Below are 21,882 nucleotides of genomic sequence, written 5' to 3' on the forward strand. Positions count from 1 at the left end.
AATATATTAAACTTAACAGCTGCTCTATTTCAATAGGTTTTTAATATGATTTATAATTTTATCCTTCTATCCTAATATTTGGTTATTGCACTTTCTTCACAAAGCACATATTAATTAATATTATTATTATAAATATTTTTTTTTAGCTTGTTCCCTATCAAAATCTATTATTTTTAGAGTCTTAGCTAAAGTGAAATCTCAGTGAAACTCTCCAATAAAATAGCACAAATATTTATCATATTTCACACGTTTTAGATTCATATTTATATATGTAATGAAATTAGATTTTACTGTACATAAAACTGCACAAAAAATAATAAACCTTCAATCCAATTTGATTTTACTTTCTATCTATAAAATTAATTTTAATTCTTCTCATTTTAAGCACTCTGCATTTATTGCACACAATAAATTATCTTTCCAATTTGTATTATTTAATGCACTTAATATAATACTTATTTTCATTTAATTTAATTTTAACGCACTCTCTTAGTCTAATTTGAATACTAACGATTATTTAAAGTTTTATATAGACGCATTTACTTTGTCCGACAACTGTAGAACTTATATATGCACTAAAACGTATTCAATGTATTATATAATAAAATAAAAACATACTTATTAGCGCGTATTATACAGAAATGTATCAAATTATTCACAATTAAATCACTATGTATTAAAAAAATGTGAAAATTTTCTAACTAAAAGAGTCAATTCTTATACCGTAATTTGTACAGAGCAGCGAATATTATATAACTACTATATACTATACACATAACTATAATTATTAATTAACAAATTAGATTTTAAATGTTATTGCATAATATATGTTGGTTGGTCAGTTCAGCTTAAATTCAGCTAATGACTTATACTACTCGTATATATACTAAATCAAAAAAATACCAACTTGTGTTTGCTCAATATCCATTAACAGCGACAGCAACAAACTGCTTGTGAAAGCGACAATACCTAGTTAAATAAGCTTTGTTAATATATAAAAAAAAGAAAATATTATATTACTTAAACATTTAAAATTTTCATAATTGTTTGGTTTGGTTTTAAATTTAGGCGAACAATTTTGATGCTTTTACTCTAATTGCAGCAAACTAAATATATTGGCCATTGGGGCGTATGTGTAATATTAGAATTATTCAATTTGAAGTCTGTATATACAAGGCATTAAGTATATATATATAAAATAAATGCTCATAACTATGTAGTTATTATTATTGAATATACAATGTGTACATCTGCGTAGGTGTGTTCTTCAAACCCATAAAGTTTTTGACAGGAGACCTCTCAATTGTCATTAACTATATGAGCTTAAATTAACTTAATTATAGACATAGATATCTTGTTTTTTTTTTTTTATTTTGAGAGACCCCAAGAGCTCTCAAGGCTGTGTGGACAATAATAACGAAAATGTTAACGAAAAGCCAAAGTGTTTTTTGTTTTAAAGTAAATCTAAAGTAAACCTTAGCCAAAAACTCACAAACTTACAAATACATACATACATACATATAAAAATTGAAATACTTACGAAATAGTTGAACATTTGACCAGACAGTCTGTAAATATGGATACATACCTAGCAAAATGCCATCATTAAATGCTTTTGTGAGTAATTTAAGTGTACATAAAGATATAAAATAATAAAATAAACATTAACTGGCACATATACGAATATCATTTAGAGCACATTGAATGAGCATGAAACATGAACCGGTTATAACTAGGGTACTACTACAACTTGAACCTGTCAGTAACTACAATTATAATACTTGTACTAGCTGAGAAGCTCTATTAATAAACTCATCTATTGTCAGATATATATAGACGCACAACAAGAACTCTTAGCTAATTCATATAAATGTAACAGGAGCTAAGTAAATCAATAAGAAGCTGCGGCTAGCCGCACTTTAAATACCCTTTCCAAAAACATAAAAACTATAATCGAAATAATAAAGAATTACCTTTTTGTAAGGGGTTATTCAATTTATTTGCTGTGTATATATATTTTTAAATTGTTCTTTGTGTTTTTCTTGTGTGTTTTGTTCACCAACTAGTAAATGTATAAAATTTCAGGAATGAAAATAAATCTATATAAATGTATATGTAATAACTGAAGAAAGCAAGCTCCCTTTTCTGGCAACACCCGCCCATGTTGTATAATTTTATGATCTAGTATTAAAGGTATTCAAAGTATAAAAACAATATATCTATTAATGTATACTGATATCAATAAATTGAAGCAGAAATTCTCTAAATCAGTATTGCTAACATAAATAAACTACTAAAACAGAAAAATAATAATTGAATGATATAAAATGTATAATTTGTGTTTAAAAAATAATTGGATTTCATTTAAAAACCAAAACTGATTTATACAACTCATAAGCCCCATTCATACAGACTATACGAACTACAACAATATACGAGTACATATAAAGGCTTAACAAATTATACCTAAACAAAAATGTATTTGGAATTCAATAAAATAACATGTTAACAAATTATGCCAACAAAAATGCAAACGTTTGTGTTTGATTTTTATTTCACATATATTTTAAACTACAATTGATTTTATAGTTTGAATTCCGGCAGCGTCGGCTTACAACTTAATGATTAGATTTAGATTTGTACAAGGCGCGGACAATTGGAGCTGGGAGCTCAACTCAACTTATCAATTGACTCCCAATGACTCCCAACGACGATGGCGGCAAATAAAAACTAACAAACACAAGTCAAATAAATACAAATATACAATTAGGAAACAACAACTAAAATCACATGTGTGCTACAACGTAATTATATATATATCTATATGCAAGTCGCTTCATCCTCTTCTCAACGCCTTACGCCTTGGTACTCCCCATTGGAGCGCCCCTTGCCGGGGAAGCCCCGGGCAAAGGGCGCCTTTGCATTCGTCGTCACATAATAGTTGCCACGCGCCCTTTTTGGATATGATTAGTATATACTTTTGATTTAATATTCGGATTATTACTTACTTGTTCGAACAGTGCTCGCCCATGAGCACATACTCCGAATCCTTGGGCTCGCACCAGCCTATCAGATAGGTGAACAGGTTCGGACAGGGACCCGCATAGAAACCTTTGGTTGACGTTATGGATTCGATAAAGTACGGCGTCACCTTGGTGTGATCGCAGGCCAAGGTTTCTGCAGCAAGTAAACAAGGTTAAATGAATTAAATTTTAATAATTAATAATAAACTTAACTTAACTTACGAAACAACGTTGCGGATCCCACACAGGCTGGCTGCCTGGTGCCGCCGTTCACATAGAAATCAGCATGTCCGCTGGAGTGCCACTGTCCAAGGATGCCGGCACCCGTGTGCACAACATCCACAAAATGGGCATCGCTGGTGTCCAGATCCCTCGAGTTATTCGCGCCCGCATAGAAGAATATGGTGGGATCCAGTGCAGTGATGCGTCCAATTTTGCCCTCCTCCGGCTTCAGATAGTTGGCTACTAGACCGGCTATATGTGCACCCACACTATAGCCAATGAAATGCAGATCATCGGGTTGGACACCGCGTGGATGCCGCGCCAGATACTTGACCAGCTGCGAGATGCAGAGGCTGCCGAAGCGGGGTGACCAATCCATTTGACTGAGGCAGGGCTCCTTAACCGCATTGCTGTAATCCACAATGATGATGTTGTACTCGCCCAGTGTGAAGTACGCCTCCCTCAAATCCGGACTGGGACTGAGCATGCGACCACCGCCAAAGCCATGTATGATGATCTTGGTGGCGTGACGCGGATTAAAGTGTGAGCGATAAAGTGAGTTCGTGTCGAGCACGTTTATAAACTCGGGCTCCTCCTGTGTGCGACGGGTATACAAATAGAACTGTATCTTTGGATGCGGACAGCGATAGGGTTTCTCCAGGCAAGAATCCGTTACATACACCTGCGACTGATTTTGACCAGCAGCAACAGCAGCGGCCACAACAGCTGCATTTTGGCCAGCTGCAAATGAGCAGAGATTATGGTAAGAAATAAGAATTTTATATATCAAATAAATCCAACAATGAAATTAGTGTAAGATCAAAAAGAAAGCAAAGAAATAATTAGTTCTGATCAAAAACACAAAAAAAAATGTTAAAAAACAAACAACAACGTAAATGGTTAATCCCAAAAATAAAGCGATTTCATTATTTTTTCTTAGAAATATGTTCAATTTTAAAGAAATGTATTTCTAATAAATTGTCTATATTTCAGTGCGATTTATATTCTGAGTGTATACACTTCTCGGAATCATAGACATCGTTTTAATACCCTCTTCAAGGCTAAATAAAATAAACACTATTTTTAAAAATTGCAAATTTTAGTACATTCCAGAAATGCTTAGGAATTCATTTGTTGTCTTAAATAATTTTTATATTTGTGTAATCACTTGTCGCCAACTTTTAACACCAGACACGCCTCCACCTGTGCCCCATCACCTCTGGCTCTGCGTCTGGCCAAACGAGTTTGTTAAACTGAATTACATAAGCCTGTTGCTGGCTGCTGGCTGCTGCTTGCTGGCGACATTGAATGTTGCCGATTTGCGGCAAATGTCATGCGACTGCATTTGCAACATTATCAGCTTGTTGTTGTTGTTTGCAGTTGTTGTGGTTGCTGCAACATATCTTCAATTGTGGCAAAAGTAAAAGTCTACCCAAAGCGCTCAAAACGGAAGTTTGCCTCGCGCAACTGATGTTGCTATTGTTGTGTCTCAGTTGTTGTTTGTTGGCATCGTTAGCGTTTTGTTGCTATTTATAAAACGCCACCAAGCAATGTGACATAACTGGGCGCTTTATGCATGATTCATGGCAGCCATAAGGAACACCCAAATGCAATGAGCTCATCTGAGCCTGTCTTCAACTGGATGTAAAAATTAATTTGTATGCGCATTTCCGCTCATTTGTATTTCTGTAGAACCAGTTCGAAAGTGTTGCGTGATTTTCAGTGAGAGTTGGATTTTTTCGATTTTCTATGGATTATATTGAAATTTGTTATTTTGATGAAGAAGAAGAAAGAAATATATGCCTATGGTATACGAGAACTTGTATTTTAAAATGGAAGTTTATAGCTTTTATAGTATCTGAGTCTGACTTGGTTATATCGACTCGTCTTTTGCTACTGATCAAGTTGACAACTTTATTTTGTACGAGAATGCATATCTTTAAGACTTTCAATTATTTTAAATTTATGATGATTATTTCAAGTTCAGTAAAGAGTTTGTTCATTTTATTCAGTTAAGCACAAAGAAAACTTGGGAATTAGATAGGAAGACAGCACATGTCTGCCAACTCATAGGTTGAGTCGCATACTGCGTACAAATATTGCATTGTGCTATGCATATTTATGGTCTAATTAAAAACGTTCCGATCACTGAGAATCGGCCTTCGGGACAATAAATATACTGGCCAATTGGCCCAATTGTTGTCAGCTTAGATGCTAAACCAGCTGCTCGATGTGGTAATAGTTGCAACCGGTCTTCAAATGTTGCAGTTGCAGTTGCGGCTTGACTTAACACTGATCAGTCATCAGTGATTGGTGAGCGGTGTGCACATAGCTGACTTTGAGCAGCCTGCACCTTTTAAGGGCATCCGGCACTGAAAAGCGCTCACCTCATGGCACAGTGAACACTCGCTTAGTTGGATAAGTCGAAGCTGGTTAACATTTATCTCTAACTACATAAGAGATGTTGTCATAATGTTTTTATGTCAACTTGGGAATGCAATTACTACCAATTGTTTTACACAAGTCTGTGCATAATCCCAGTTGTTGGTATGTTGACCAGCTAAAAGAGAGGAGAGGGTGGAGAGCGAGAATGGGAAAGGGAGAAGGGAGAAGGGAGGGGGGGCCTTCCGCCCTCACCCGCATAAAATTACGGATGGGCCGAGTCGTGTTTCTGCCTCAATTGCTTTTTGCTGTTTTCGCTTGAGTTTCAGTTAACTTTTCACAATTGCTTCGCTTTGCTTGGCTGGTGGCTTATGTAAGTTGGCCTGAACGGTGACTTGGACGTGTACTTGGACTCCGTTACGAATGCCAATTAAGTGCTTCTTTTTGGTTATTTTTGGGAAAATTTGTGTCGAAATAAAAAAGAGGCTCAGCAGCACGCCGGAAAAGTCAGATATATCGAATAAAAACGCTAACCAAACCGTTCCAGAAAACCCAAAACGGAAGCGCCGCCAAATGCGGAAGACACAAGCGAACGAGGCACAGCCACAAAAACAACAACTGCAACTAAAGCAACTGCAACAAAAACAAAAGCAGCAACAACAACAACAATTGAAACAACAAACATCACTTGAGACGTGCTCATCATTTTATTATTTCGTGTTTGGTTTACAATTAAGTGAAAGATGTTTTGTTAGTTTTCTTACTTGAATTGTTTTATTTTGTTGTTTTGGTGCTATCTCTTTCTCTTCCTCTCCTAAATCTCTCCCTCTCTCCCACTCTCTGTCTTTTCCATATATATATAAAATGATTAGTTTATGGGTTTTATAGGTTTTTATGTTGCCGGTTTTCTACAAACTGTTTGCCATGAATCATTCGTGTTTGTTTTTGTTGTGGCTTTTTATTGAATTGTGATTGAGGTTTGATTTCAGCATTGAATCGATCGTGGCCTAAACCAAAATTACTTAACTCTGTTAACGCTATGAGCTCGTTGAACTTTGCTTACAACTGCCAGCTGCTTTTAAAAGCAAACACACTTTATGTAATTAATCAAATTGAACATAAATAAACTCTACTACTGTGGGCAGAAGTTCGAAATTCGAACTGCCATAGCTTGGCCGAAACTAAACTCAACTTAAATATCTTTTTTGACCTCTAAATCAATAATACATTTTCATTTAGAAACACAATATTTTTGGCCGAAATCGCAGTTCGCATTTTAACAAAAAATCCGAACGGAGTCAAAACAATTATTTTCTACTTTGAAGCCGAGTGTAATTAGAAGTTGCTAAAGTGCAGAATATTTTTTGAGAGTCTACTACCAAAATGCGCCACATAATATTTAAGGCCAATTAAATATATAATTTACAGCGCAGTCAACTCAAATTCTTAAGGCCAGTGCGTTAATAAATGTATTGTTTTGAAAATACAATTAAAAATTTTGTGGTTTCCAAATTACTTTTCAAGTTAACGCTGCTGGCATTTATTTTAAGTTGCGTAAACTAAAAAACGTTCTAATTGCAAAACAGTTTGGGCTAGCTAAATATTGAAAATATGCAAATGCTTGAAATATGTTAACGAATAGGTTATGGTTCAGGCATCGGTATTGCGCTTGATCTCAAGGTGCACTCACTTTTAAACACTTCTACAGAATGTACTTTGAATTCATTTATATCACAGTCTAGCCTTAGGTAAAGTACACACTCTGATGCCAACTTCAACCTCTGCTGCACTATAATTAAAGCACAACTCGAATAAAAAGTCAGCACTTGACTTTGGCCATCAGATTCATTCGCATGTCATGACACAAACTTTTGCAATGCATATTCGCGTCATAGGCCAGAACTACACTATGAATACAATGAATTTGATGGCAACCCCCATCAAAATGGCACGCTTTATAAAGTATTGCGAAATGAATGCGAAAATAGCAGCGAAGGGTGTCAAGGTGCAGTTAGATGCCACGCATTATGTGGCATACAATTAAAATTTGAAATATAAAATATCTACTCATAACTATGATATGTGAACTATGGGGCATTGGGAGTGCAGCTTAACGGTAGCTTGAGTTGGTTAGGTAGCAGCAGACAGGCAATTAATTAACTGGGCCAAAACAATAACAAGAGCATCAATGAGAGCCATCTGACACCGCACAAGGCAACTTGACAATGATGAGGCACATTTTGCGTGTGTTTGTTTTCCATTTTATTTGTTATTTCTTCTCTTTTCTTTAGATGAGACAAAAATATGCGTAACAAATTTGAAAAACGAGTCGAAAAGAAGCCAACCACAATAACAAAAATCGATGACAACGTTTATAACAATAACAATGCGTGTGTCAAAGAGACATTGGCTCTTGTACAAGTGACCCAATGCACAGTGGCCCAAAGTATGTCCACTAAAATTATTAAAAAAAAAATGCATAAGTTCGCATCTAAAATCAGTTTTATGAATTGTTAAGTTGCACTTGTTAAGCTGTAAAGTATTCATTTGTTTTCGATTTTGGTCAGTGTGCCAAGTTTTGGTCAGTTTTTTAAGCCAGCAGAGACAAGCAACGGTTTCATTGTTGTTGTTAGTAAATAAGTCGTTATAAATAGTTATAAGTAGTTGTTTGTGGCTGTTACTGTCAGAGTACGTGCTGTGGAGAGCATCAACCTTAAAGTTTGTTCAATGGTCACACCATAAAAATATCAATTTCAAAATTTTGTTGCTGGTAAATATATGAAGCAAGGTCGCCAATGGAAATTTTGGTAGCCTAACGCAATAAACAATATTGTGCAATTATTTATGCAGTTGACGCAAATTTTAAGTGTCCACAAAAGTGGCCAAGCCTCAGAGTAAAGAAAAAGAAGATAAAACGAACATCAAGCCACGATGACAACGCCAAAATCAGAAGAAAGCCAAAAATACATTGAGGCTTGACAAAAAATTAAAAAAAAATCGAATTTACTCGTTAAGTTGCCAGGCAGACAGGGCGAAAGTAAAAGTTTAACTTAACATAGATTTCTTTTTAGCACAGTCTAACCAAAAGGTAAGAAAAGCAAAACGACATTCAAACAAACCGGCAAAATCCACATGGAAAACGTTAAAGCTGAGCAGCAGCCAAAATATTGATCCGATTCCCAGAAATTCCCGCTTTTTGTGCGCACAATTTAACAACATTTTGTTTTCAAACAATTATTTATCACACTGTACAATTTCGATTTCGGGTGATTGGCTGTTATATAAGAGCAATAAATTTTATAGCTTTTACTCTTTATTTGATTTTTGAATATTTGCTCGTTGTGGGTCAAGGTTTGTATATTTATGGAAAAGAAAAAATGCAATTTGCGGCGCTCTTATTTGTTTTGATTTTAAGTTTCATATGCAGCGGCGGCAACTGTTGCTGCTGCTGTTGTTGTTGCTGGTCATTGGACTCGATGGAAACACTCTCGTTTTCAAACTCAATGCACAACGAGCTGCCGACGCTGTCGCGGCATAATGCCGGATGCCACGAGTATGGTAAAATTAGCGGGCACGCGCGAAACGCCCAAAAAAAATTACGAACCAGCAACAACAAACAACTCTTTGTGCAACACTTGATTGTGACGCGCAGGCGGTAGAGATGGAGGTGGGCGGACGAGGCACACGTGTTGCTTGGAGGCAAAGCCAAACAAAAACTTATTACAAATTCCGATATTTAAGTGGAGACGTGCGCTTTGTCTGCGCGCTGGCGAGCAACTGAAGCGCAAGTTCGTGTCTTAAGTCTTTCGTTTTTCGCTTTCGGTTTCGTTTTCGGTCAACCGAAAAGTTTGTATAGCAGCGAACCAAAAAAGCTCGCTCTGTCAAGTGAAAGCTCTATGGTGCTTTCGGTGAATTGGGTCTGTTCGCAAATGCATTTTAATGTTTTGAGTCATTTGAAAGTATTGAAAATTTACCGAGACTTTGTGAATGTGAAATTGGCTCTGCTGCGAGTAAGTTAATAATTAATTAATATCTATTGTTAACACTCTGAAGAAATAATTTTGTACAGCTTAAAAATACTTAAGGTTTCAAAAATATATGCCAAATTTAAATAATAAAATCAATCAAGAAATTGTTATCCTTATCAACTTATGATTTTCGCTAAAGGAAAAACTTAACAGTTTGAAATGTATGTCGATTACAGCCACACTTAAATCGGAGCAGGAACTTAGAAGCAGGTGAAATTTCAACGCTCTGCCACCTCAATGACCACATCGATGAGTGGTCCTTTGGCATAGGGATATTTGTCATTTGTGCTGAGAAAAAATGAACCCGCAGCGCTGCAGAAAAAAAAAATTAGAGAGCTCATATCCATTAAATTAAATTGCAACCTACTTTGGATCAACAAAGTAACCCATTTGTGTATTGGGTATATTGGAGTAGCGGCCGCAACGTTGCATAAAATACTGCATCCAGTCACCGCACTGCTGAGCCCAGAACCCTCGATCGCTACTGATGGACTCCCCATAGTAGGCGGCAGCTCGAAAATGATTGCAATTGTAAAAGCGCCACTGATTTACGTAGCTGCAACCAGGCTGATTAAGCTGATCGAGATTGGGATAGAAGTCCACATGACCCATAGATGGCAGCGTGGAGAAGAAAAAAGGATCTGTGTGTATCACGTCGACAAAGTCTGCATCGCTGGCATCGAGCTTATCCTGCTGCCAATTGGTCATGAAACCAGGTCCAGCTGGATCTAATCCCGTAATACGTGCGAGTGGTTTACTAACATAGTTGGCCACCATTCCGGCCGCCTGGGCGCCCAAACTGAAGCCAATTAAATGAATCTCCTCTCGTTCATATATGCCAGCAAGTAGCAGGTTGTCAATGAATTGTGCCAAACACTTGGACACTACTGGTACATTCTTCACCGACCAGGGATAATAACAGGGCCAGCGCACTAGACTTCCATAATCCACTGAGATGACATGCACAGGTTGCGTCTGCAACAGCACATCCCTCACCTCCAGATTGGGCGTCACACTCCGACTGCCATTGAAGCCATGAATGAGTATCTTAAGCGGTAAACGAGGCTCGAATAGTTCCGCCAGAGGATTGAGTGGATTCAGCTGAATGGGCTCATCTCTGCTAGAGCTGCGATCACACGAATCAACATTTTAACTGACAGATTTACAATTTGTATCTAAACTTATGTGTTGTACTAAATCAAAAAAAATCAATTAAATTGGAATTCTGTAATATTTACTCACTTGGTGTAGAGCCAGAAGCTAATGCGTGAATTGGGACACTTGTGTTCGGCAAATATGCACAGCTCTGGCAGAAATTGGGGCTGGGACTCACAGTTCCCAACGAAAACTACGAGTAATAGTGGGAGGATTACGTTAAGCCGATATTTGCACATTGCGAGAGTTGTGAGTGGTTTGCACGCTGTGTCTAATGTTAATTCTATTAAATTAACTTGGTCCGACATTGACGACTGTATGGGAAATGAGCCCCCTATGGAGTGGGGACTGATAAGGAGTCAAGGTTTTGGTTCTAGCTCAAGATCACGCCCACTCGGCACTATGCTCGCCTCTGCGGGTTAAACGTTCGTTTCGCAAGTTGATGATAGAACTGAGCTTGCCAACTAATGCCGAAAAGTATTTGATCCATGAAGACGCATAATAATTAATATGAATTATCGAATTAATATGCAAAAAATAATTGGTCTATCTGGCCGGCGACCATAGCCCTTAAGCTGAAGCCAATCACATGGATACCGTCGTCTTGAACAATACCTCCCTCTATGATATTATCAATGAACGCCTACAGGATGGTTATCGAATCGATTAAATCCAAAGATAAATTTCAGTATAAAACAATAAAGTCAAAATCAATTTTCGACAATTTGAAAATGCCATCAACTTTGAACCGATTTTATGCCAGCGTGTATTCAAATCCCATTAACGATTTTTTTACTCTGTTTTGAGAAAGTAATTAATCTTCTCTGTTCTAGTAATTGTTTTTAAAAGTTTTTTGTGCCTCATATATTTCGGTAAAATTTAAATAAATATAACATCATTTTAGTAGATTAGTTGGTAATTAAATAATTAGCTATTCTCATAATAAATTACTTTTATCACAAACTGGACTTAAACAGGGGCTCATCGAGTGCCTCCTGCTCTTGCCAGATCAATTGTTTCTCTAGCTCATCGGTATCCAGTTCATTGTCCTCCAGCTCTGGAAGGGATTCGCTCAGCTCCAGTTCAAAATCATTGTCGATTTCATTGTGTTTCTGATTCAATCGGAACTTGGCCAAATATTTGCTATTATCCGTGTCCTCCAGCTTGCCCATAGCATAAGGTGGATCACTCTTCGTCTTAAGAAAAAACGAGCCACTCATATCCTCAGATACGTGATAACCCATCAGAGCTTGTTGCGCTTGAGTGGAGCAGAGTCCAAAGATGTGAATCAACCAACTGGAGCACTGGCGACCCCAGAAACCTACCGAAGAATTGATGGACTTGGCATAGAAGCGCGGCGCTCGCTCATGATTACAGCTGCCCGGATCACTGGGATTCTCATCCAAGCAGCCAGGCTGCAATGGTCCAAAATTGGGATAGAAATCTACATGTCCCATGGGACGCATCATGCCTCTTCCCAAGGTATCCGTGTGAATCACATCCACAAACTCAGCGTCCCCAGGATCCAAACGTCTCGAATTGCTGCCCAATATGAATAGAGGCTTGGCTGGATCTAATCCTGTGATGCGTTTCAGTTTCCTTTTCAAATAGTTGGCTGTCTGCCCAGCAACTTGACCCCCCAAACTGAAGCCAATCACGTGGAGCAACTCATGCTGAACAATACCTCGCTCCAGGAGATTATTAATCAACTGAGCGAGACATCTACTGACCAAAGGAAGATTACTTACTGCCTGCATGTAGCAAGGATAACGCACAAGTGGGCCATAGTCAATGGATATCACATACACATCCTCATTATCCAATAGGGCAGGACGTATGTGATTATTTGGAGCAAAATCACGATGTCCTGTATAGCCATGAAGCAGAATCTTTACAGGACGCGGCGGCTGAAAGTCCCAAGGATTGAGTTCGAGTGGATCCAACTGCACAGGTGTATCACGAGTGGAGCTATTTACAATCGGAAGTAAATGAAGAAATTAACTATATATTAAATCCCTATGTTACCCACTTGGAGTACAGCCAGAAGGTGACATTCGAATTGGGACACTCAACGCTTCTGTCCACAAAGCAAGCAGGATCTACGAGTCCCAGCAGTGGATTGGCAATGCTGCCACAAAAAGCAGCTAAATTAGAAGTATAATTCTTTAATGAATCCAAAATGTGGCGAATAATTTAAAGCCTACCGAGCAGCAAGAATAGCGACGACTTCATGTTTGCAAACTGCTAGTTGAACTGTGTGTCGAGGAGCGAAAGTTGTTGCTATTTAAACTGCCAAAGCTGTCGCCATATCAAAGACATAAGATCTTTTTTTTGCGTTGTCCCAATGTGAATTAATATGTAAGCACCCACACGACACACACCTGCACCGCAGCAGCAGCATTATTACTAATTCGCACATTTTTTGTGTGGTTGCAAATTGGGTCAAAAAGAATGAAATTTGTCATTGGTTAATTTGATATTTACATTTTTGAATTGCTATCAGTGCTTGCTGCTGTCGCCATCTATGGTTCGCTTGAGTAGTCAGCATCATTGTCAAAGCTGCCAGCTTTTGTCTGCTAGCACAGTGAGTAGCCGCAAGTGGGCGATGTTAAACCATAACTTCCGATAGATGTGGTGTGTATTAAATTAATATTATATCAGTGTAATTTACACTCCTGTTAATAATGAATAAAATAACTATTTTTAAATGCAGTAGGAATATCAATTGTTGTAAGTTGGTTGTAACTACTTTTCATTGATAACGCATTTTTAGCGAGCTTAGTATTGTGATGCAGAGACACGATAGTTTTCCAGTTGCACATCACTCGCCGATAAGGACCATCCCTAATAGTATATTTTCAGTAAACAACAACAGTTGTGTTTCACCTACAGAATTTGACCCGGCCACTGATTACAAATATGATAAGTTAAGACATATTTTTCCATTGGAAGGGCATAGCAAAAAACATCTTTGCTTCCTAAAATTCAATAAAGGTATTTACAAGTGATATAAGATATGATATAAGCTATATTCAAAATAAAACAGATGTAAACAAAGCCACGACTTTGTTTCCCTTTCGGCTAGTTTAATCGAACCGACACCAAATCCTGCAAGCTTATCGAAATATTGTTATCGATCTCGAATTAAATTGCATGTGGAGAGGGATATTTGAATAATGATAAGATTTTAAAATTAAAAGATTATCTGCAGAAAAAAAATTGATTACAATTTAATATTTGTAGAATTACTGAAAGGATCTACTGAAGAAGATGGCCAAGAAACAAGCATGGACGCACATGCGCCAAGTATTTCAATATGCGGTCAATTCGGTGCATCCGGAAAATATATTCGCTAACTATAATAGATATGATTTGCGACCTCAAGAGCAGGACCAGCGTGTCTATATCAAGTTGGACGGACGGGAGCATGATATAACTGACAAGACCTGTCATATTGTGGGTTTTGGCAAGGCTGTCCTGGCCATGGCCAACAAAGTGCAATACGATCTGGGCCAATATGCCGCTGGTGGTGTGCTCAGTGTGCCACTTGGCAGCATGCAGCAGTACAAACAACAGCCCATCTGCCCAAAGATGGTTATATACGAGGGTGCAGCCAACAATCTGCCCGATGAGATGGCACTGAAAGCGGCACAGGAAATAAAGAAGCTAGCTGAGTGCATGACTGACAAGGATGTGCTCTTCGTGTTCATCTCTGGCGGTGGTTCGGCGCTGTTGCCACTTCCCAAAGCACCGCTGACGCTACAGGACAAGCGCAGCATTGTGGATAAGTTGATGAAGCGTGGAGCGAGCATACAGGAGCTGAACACGGTGCGCATTGCCTGCTCGGAGATTAAAGGTGGTCGCCTGGCGCAGGCAGCCAGAAAGGCAAATGCGATAATCACCTTTGTGCTGAGCGACATTGTTGGTGATCCACTGGAGCTGATTGCCAGCGGACCCACAGTGCAACCAAGTGAAGGCGGTGAATCAACTGCGGAGATACTAAAGAGGCACCAAGTGTGGCCTGAATTATCGGAGCAGCTGCAGCAACTATTTGTGGCGCAGCAGCAGCAGCAACAGCAAACTGTTGATAATGGCCAAGTTTTTGTTGTGGGCAGCAATGTTTTAGCCACCACAGCGGCTGTGCAGGAAGCCACCAAGCTGGGCTACATATCCTGTGTGCTCAGCTGCGCCATTCAAGGTGATATCAATAACGTTGCTGCGGATTATCAGCGATTGCTCCATGGCATACAGGAGTTCAAGCAGCGCACAATCAATCAACAGCAACTACGCGAAAGATTTGCCTACAGCGAGCAGAGCTTTCAGGATTTTCTGAAAGCACTCGAACAGCATGTGGCAACTAAGGCGCCAATGTTTCTCATCTGTGGTGGCGAACCGGTCATCAAGGTGAGTCAATCTAGATCTAGAGAAATGAACAACAGCAATCAGTTTCTTACTTGAAGTGAACCATTTAATTAATTTGTCATTTTTTTCACAGGTCACTGGGCAGGGTTTGGGTGGACGCAGTCAGCATTTGGCGCTGCTGATGTCACAGATGCTGCATCGCGATGAGACGCTGAGTGGGTGCAGTTTTTTAAGCGCCGGCACTGATGGCATTGATGGCCCAACGGATGCTGCAGGTGCCATTGGTGATAGTGGTGTCATTGAATCCTATCTAAGCAGCCATACGCTCGACGAGCTGGCTGAGGTCCTGCGCAATTGTGATAGCTACAATTTTTACAAGCGACTGGAGGATGGGGAACATCATCTGATTATGGGACACACTGGCACCAATGTAATGGATCTACATTTCTTGGTTGTGCCGTAATAGTTGGGGTTGGGTTTTTTGGCGTTTGATCTTGAAACTCGGCGTGGCATAGTTTCAATTTGTTTAATAAGTGTTGCAGACAGTTTTTACGATTTTCCTGCTTAATGTTCTTATGAATTTTTACGACTCGTTTCATTAACGTTTTTAATATGCATTTAAATACGCTAATTCTCTATTCTGTGCTCTTTATGCTCAAGTGACAAGCATAAAATCGCAATTAGCTTTTTCCTCTCAATAAAAATTAAAATACAAAAAAATTCAAATACAAAGAATGTGTGTCTTATGAAATCAGCAATCAGCAATAATATATTTTTTGGCTACCAGATGAATTGTGTTGATTTTATGGCTATTCTCATAAATGTGTGATAAATCAAATGATATATCTATCTGCTGTATGTAAAAAAAAATATACTCATATATGATTATTATAAAGCATAAATATTTTAGTTGTTTTTTGTTTTTTGTTTCGCTTTTGTATTGTTTTTGTATTGTATTTTGCGCCTCTTAAGAATGCGCTGCTAATAAATCATCTTAATTGTTTAAGACCCCAAAGGCAAACAGTAGCAGCAACAACAACAATAGTGACAACAACAACAATAGCCAGCGATAATTGCAATTAAAAATGTAAATTTATTTGTATAGCTTTTATTTTTAGCAACTATTATATACTATAGACAACAATAACAATAACAACAACAACAACAACTAATAAACTAAAACGCCCGACGCGCGCCCTATTGCAATTTACAATTTATCAACTGACACTTTGTTGAATTTTTCTATAATTGCGTTTTTTTTCGCTTTCCTTAAAATACCCTTACAGCAAGTATTTGAATTTGGTTATGACAGATGACAGAAAACTGGTTTAGCTGATTTTTTTATGTGTTTAATTAATTTACGAGTAGCTTAAGCTTATCGACCCAAAACTATATAACTCATCCCTTTCTTATTTTTTGAGTATGATTTTCAGAAGTATCAGATATGTTCTGTATATATACGATGACTTTGTTTATACACAATGTTAATGACGATTTTTAAGAGCATTTAATCTTCGATTATACGAAGACTGAAAATCATTCATGCTTTTTTTAGCTTTTGATTGGTTCAAGCACAATTTTGTTGCTATTGTTATCGATATAGTTGTTGCTGTTATTGTTGTTGCTGTTAATGCTCTTTAGAATAATTATTTTGCCGCGCATTTGGCACAATTATTAAATAATCACATTCTCGCCTGCAGTATCTCACACTCTGTGCTATTTTTGCTTGATTAACTTTGTTATTAACCATATAAATGAATAAACAAAAATAAACAACAACAGCAAATTGCAGCTGCGGTTGCCGCTGAGCGATGACTAAGTTTACAGTTCTTTTGAATTACAGTCTGACTTGATAAATCCGACTATCTAATTACAATCCATTAAAGGCGTATAACATTCAGCTGAAAGTGTTTTTTCAGGCACATCAAACGCTGTTCTAATAACTGAAGTGTAGAATAATAAAATCACTCATAGAGCTTTTGTCAACTAGTTCTTGGAACTTAGATATAAACTGATTGAAACATCCTGAATTTTTGGTATTATTTAAAAATAAGAGCTTGAATCTAAATGAAACGACAACAAAATGTATCGAGTTAATTAAATGATATGGTATTAATTAATCTATGTACATCAAAAATATATGTCATTAGATTGTTTTAACAGATTTTCCGATTTTCGACAGCCTTCTTAAAATTTTGATTTCTGTCATGATTAAGCCTCTAGATGAATACTACATTAACTTTGATAAATCTAATTTCTTAAGTGTAGAAAATAAACTATAAGAAATGCTAAAAATGTCACGGCTAGTTATTTGGAATTATGCCTGCAGTATTAAAATGGGGATAAAAATATGAATGAAAATTAATGTATCTAGATCTTAAGATGCAACGCAGCTGAGCAGTGCTTGTGCCTGCAAGGAAACTCAATTTAAGATTGCAGTATTCTAATTAAAGAAACTGAATTGAATTAAGCTCTCACCCTCTCTCTATCTCTCGCTCTGTTTTCTCTTACTGTCTCTCTCTGTGACTGCCCACAGTTGCTTAGGGCAACTCCCACGCACAGATCCCTGCGCAGCGATTAGAAACATTTCCGTTTCCGTTTAGTGCCTGCTGTGGTACGTAGTTCTGATGCGACTGGTCAGCATCTATATTTAACAATAGCATAAATATATTAAACACAGCCTATCCCCTAAATAAAAAATGACTTGGAAGAGCAACAGCAGCAGCAGCAGCAGAAGAAGTAGCAGCAGAAGAAGTAGCAGCAGAAGAAGTAGCAGCAGAAGAAGCAGCAGCTGTGGAATGTCGCGTCAATTTGTCTGCCTTGTCGGCCCCGCTGGCGTAGCAACAATCTCAGAGCGGGTTGAACATCTGCTCTTGAGCAGCATCATCATGTTGAAGTTGTTGTTGTTGCTGTTGCTGCGGCCATTGAGTGCAAGTGTCGCGTTGATTTATTAATTAAGCATTGGAGAGCTGCTGCGCGTGGCAACTGCGTGGCTAATGAAGTACTCTGACTTGGACTCGCTCTCTCGCACTCGCACTCTTCTCTGCTGGCAATTTTAATTAACGATCCGCTCCGATCAGATCTTCAATACGCAGTACAAACACACACACACACACACTTACACAGCACAGCACATATCAAATAGACTTTTGGGGCAGCTGAGATGTTGACTTATGACATCACACCCATTTCAACATTCAGCTGCTGGCTGCTGGCTGCTGACCAGACAAGCTGACGACTCTTATCACACACGCACACACACACACACACTCGGCATACAAGAGAACACACACATTGCGTATACGCCGCATGGCCAAACACACAAATTGGAAATATGTGCTCGACTCTTCCATTGGCGACATCAATTTGCTGCTGTGCTTAATTTGTCTAGACAATGGCAAAGTTCATCGCATATGGAATCATATTCGCATCGCATCGCACCGCATCGCATTGTATCGCAACGTATCTATGAGCACATTGCCTAACATTAACAATCGCAATCGCAATCGGACTGTGGCAAGTTCAATTAATGCCTTTGTCTCTTTGTCACATGCTTTTTGTGTATCTGTTTCTGCCAGTAAAACAATTTGCATTCGCTTATTTGGCCATGATTCATCATTCAATGGAATTTCTTAATTTGAAGCATCTGTCTCCAGCGAGGGATTTATACTTCGTGGTTGGACAACCCTTGTGGCCAACCCCCAAACGAATTCAGTGCACTGAACTGTTGAAAAATTTCTCAAAATGTTAATGTGACAAAGAAATATTTGTGAAATATGTCGAGTTTAATTCACTCCCTAACAAAGTCTGTCGTACTACAAATAATGGTGGCAGAAAACAAATAATTAAGAATTTTTGAGTTTTTGAGTTTTTGTTAGTGGAAATATTTTATTGTTATTATCAATATGTTTTTCAATTCAATTTCTATTTTTAAATTCAACATAAAGTATTTATTGACATGAATACGTGATCATAATATTTTCGTCAGTTTCTTTTGCATTTAAAAATAGACACATACTATCAGCTACTTAAGGCCTTTCCCTATCTCGAACTTAAGCTTTTTGTATTTTTTACGGCATAAGTTCAAAAGTTGAGCTTCGGCAATCCCACAAAACAAAAAAAAAAAAAACAAAAAAAACAATGACTCTTAAATCATATGCATTTTCCTATGATCTTACGCCAATTACCAATTATTGGGTATTACTCAGAGCCCGTGGCAGTGTTAATGTGCAGCTTGCCATTTATCAAATTCATCATCTTCATCCCCAGCCAAGCGGTTGCCCCCTTCATGGCCAACGCTGGCCAGAAGCCAGCTTAATGTCAATCTGTTGCATTCAGTTGAGCTGCAATTGCTGCCGGCTGCCTGCTGCCTGCTGGCTGCTGTTGCTGCCTCTTGACTGGCTATTAATGCATTACAAATAGGTGCGCCAGACAACAACAACAGGCATATAAGAGTGTGTGCCAAGGAAGAGTGGACGACTTGCGGATATCCTGCAAGAAGCATCTAATTCTAAACATATACAGGATCTGTGTGAGAAACTATTTATAGTCTTCTTTAGAATTCACTTAATGCGGGTTTTGTCATTTTCGAATGGAGTTGTAGGCCTCACTTTGTGTCGTAACACAAAAAATGGAGATTAATATTATTGGATGAGTTTTTCAAGTAGCAAAACAAAGCTGTGCTGCGTATGGTGAACTTAGATGCCAAGTTTGAGGACTCCATTTCTTATTGCTTCCGAGATGTACTCGTATATGACTATAGCTACCCGTCATCGTTATCAATTAAACCCTCTCCAGACATTTTCAATAAGTACAGGGTATGTCAACAAAAAAAAGCAAGCACAACTGGTAACATGGCCATAGACGCGTCGGTGCCGTTGACCAATGTGAAGCAGAGACAGAGGCGCAGGCAGAGGCAGAAGCAGAGAGAAGAGGCAAAGGCAGTGGCAGTGGCAGAGTTTGTGGCAGAGGCTTAAAGCGAGGTGGAGGCTAAGGCGCTTGGAGTCTAAGCAGACGACCTCAAGTGTTGGCAACAATCGCGTTGCCTGCCGCACGCTTGGCCGCAATACCCGTACTTAAGTGCAGCAGCAGCAGCGGCAACAGGCTGCAACTGCAACAGCCGAAGCAGAAGCAGTTCAAGTTTGCGTCGAGGAATTCCTTGCCGCTGAAATAATTAAGCATTGCAACATTGTTTATTCTTGTTGTTGCTGCTGTTGTTGGGGTGTTGCAGGCTCGTTTAACAAGGCAGTCATCTTAACAAGTGCCTCGCCGAGCTGTTCTACAACTATTTTTTTCGTGCTGCCTTGCATTTTGTTGTTGTTGTTGCTGTTGTTTGTTTTGTTTTTATTCTGCTCACAATCTTTTTCAATTTTTTTTCTTCTTTTGCCCAGGAATTTCCATTTTATTTACATTAAAGTTGTGACGAACGAAGCTGCTTTCGATTTGGCCCATTTGCATATGTGTGTGTCTGTGTGTGTGTGTGTAGCCAGCTAGCTACAATGTTGATAGCGGCAATGTTGCCAGCCACAAAATCATAAATATTTTTGTTGGTTGGTTAACACATAGAAAAAAAAATTATATATGTGATTTGCGGCTGATTATGAAAACGCACAAGTTATAAGCCTGGCATAAAAATTTATAATGCCAGCATAATAATTTAATTAAAGCAAAAAGTTGTTTTTCCGCTTTGTTTGTTTGTCTCCAGCCCGATGACGCTGACGAAGTGGAAGGCAAAGCAGCTCATAAAAAATAATACAACAAATATATACATATATACATATATGCCCATATATACTTTTTATTGAAAAAAGCAAAAAAAATTTAAAACGTTTTTGCCTTGGTTTCAGTTATGAGCTTTGCTTTCAATATCTATACAAATATATATATTATATATATTTCTGTGCGTATAAATATATATAAATATACATATATATAATATATATTTATTTGAGCACTGAAAATTGCATAATTATACTGTCAATCTATGAGAGAGAAATAACAAAAATAAAGAAAAAAAAACTTCCTCACCCCCCCGGAAGCGTTGTGGTCCGGAAATGCAAGTTCCTCAATGTGTGAAAGTGTTGCACACTCCTGCAGCAGCTCTTGTTGCAGCTGCAATCGTGGTTTGTTGTTGCTGCTGCTGCTGGTGCTGCTGTCAACAACTTATAGCAACAAAAACTTTTCCATAACCTAAAACAAAATGTATAAAAAAAATTATCGGCTATTTTTATAATGCGCAATCTTCGATGCCTACGCCGCCAGCAGTGTGCCATGCACCCATCCCCCCCCCCCTCCCACTCCCCCTCTTCCCATCTTCCCCTCCTCTTCTTCTCCCCACACTATCCAACCTGGTTCACCTACCGTCCATATAAGCCGCATCTTCAGTGACCACCCTTCCTCATCTCCCGCATGCCCTCAACCGTTACACACCACTCACAATGTGTTGTCTGCGTTTATTGATTTATTAGAAAATTCCAATGAACAAGTTTTAATACACGACAACAACGTCGACGACGACGACGACGACAACGTTCGTTGTTGTTGCTGCTGCCGCTGCTGCTGCTGTTGTGGCAAAAACAATATAGGAAAGAGCATGCTAAGACAAGCAGCAGCAGCAGCAACAACAACAACAACACGCAGAACTGAGTCGGCGACTGGCAAAAGTAACAAGTGCAATATTTTAATTACGCTACCAGCGGCAACAACAACAA

At 38.3% G+C, this 21,882-nt stretch overlaps 2 protein-coding genes across 2 annotated transcripts; one reads left to right on the top strand and one right to left on the bottom strand.

The window, feature by feature from the left end:
- Positions 1 to 2,775: 2,775 nt before the first annotated feature.
- Positions 2,776 to 9,042, bottom strand: LOC6561975 (pancreatic lipase-related protein 2). The gene is made up of 4 exons (XM_001989002.3): positions 8,747 to 9,042; positions 3,246 to 3,986; positions 3,009 to 3,177; positions 2,776 to 2,953 (listed from the first exon to the last, which is right to left on the bottom strand). The coding sequence occupies exons 1-4, from the start codon at positions 8,844 to 8,846 to the stop codon at positions 2,848 to 2,850; spliced, it is 1,116 nt and encodes a 371-aa protein (XP_001989038.2). The 5' UTR covers positions 8,847 to 9,042; the 3' UTR covers positions 2,776 to 2,847.
- Positions 9,043 to 13,653: 4,611 nt separating this feature from the next.
- On the top strand, positions 13,654 to 16,385 carry LOC6561972 (glycerate kinase). Its single transcript, XM_001988999.3, has 3 exons — positions 13,654 to 13,804; positions 14,054 to 15,214; positions 15,306 to 16,385. The coding sequence occupies exons 2-3, from the start codon at positions 14,081 to 14,083 to the stop codon at positions 15,633 to 15,635; spliced, it is 1,464 nt and encodes a 487-aa protein (XP_001989035.1). The 5' UTR covers positions 13,654 to 13,804; positions 14,054 to 14,080; the 3' UTR covers positions 15,636 to 16,385.
- Positions 16,386 to 21,882: the final 5,497 nt, after the last annotated feature.

Source organism: Drosophila grimshawi, unplaced genomic scaffold, assembly GCF_018153295.1.
Source record: "Drosophila grimshawi isolate 15287-2541.00 unplaced genomic scaffold, ASM1815329v1 contig_1377, whole genome shotgun sequence".
NCBI classification, from domain to species: Eukaryota; Metazoa; Arthropoda; class Insecta; order Diptera; family Drosophilidae; genus Drosophila; species Drosophila grimshawi.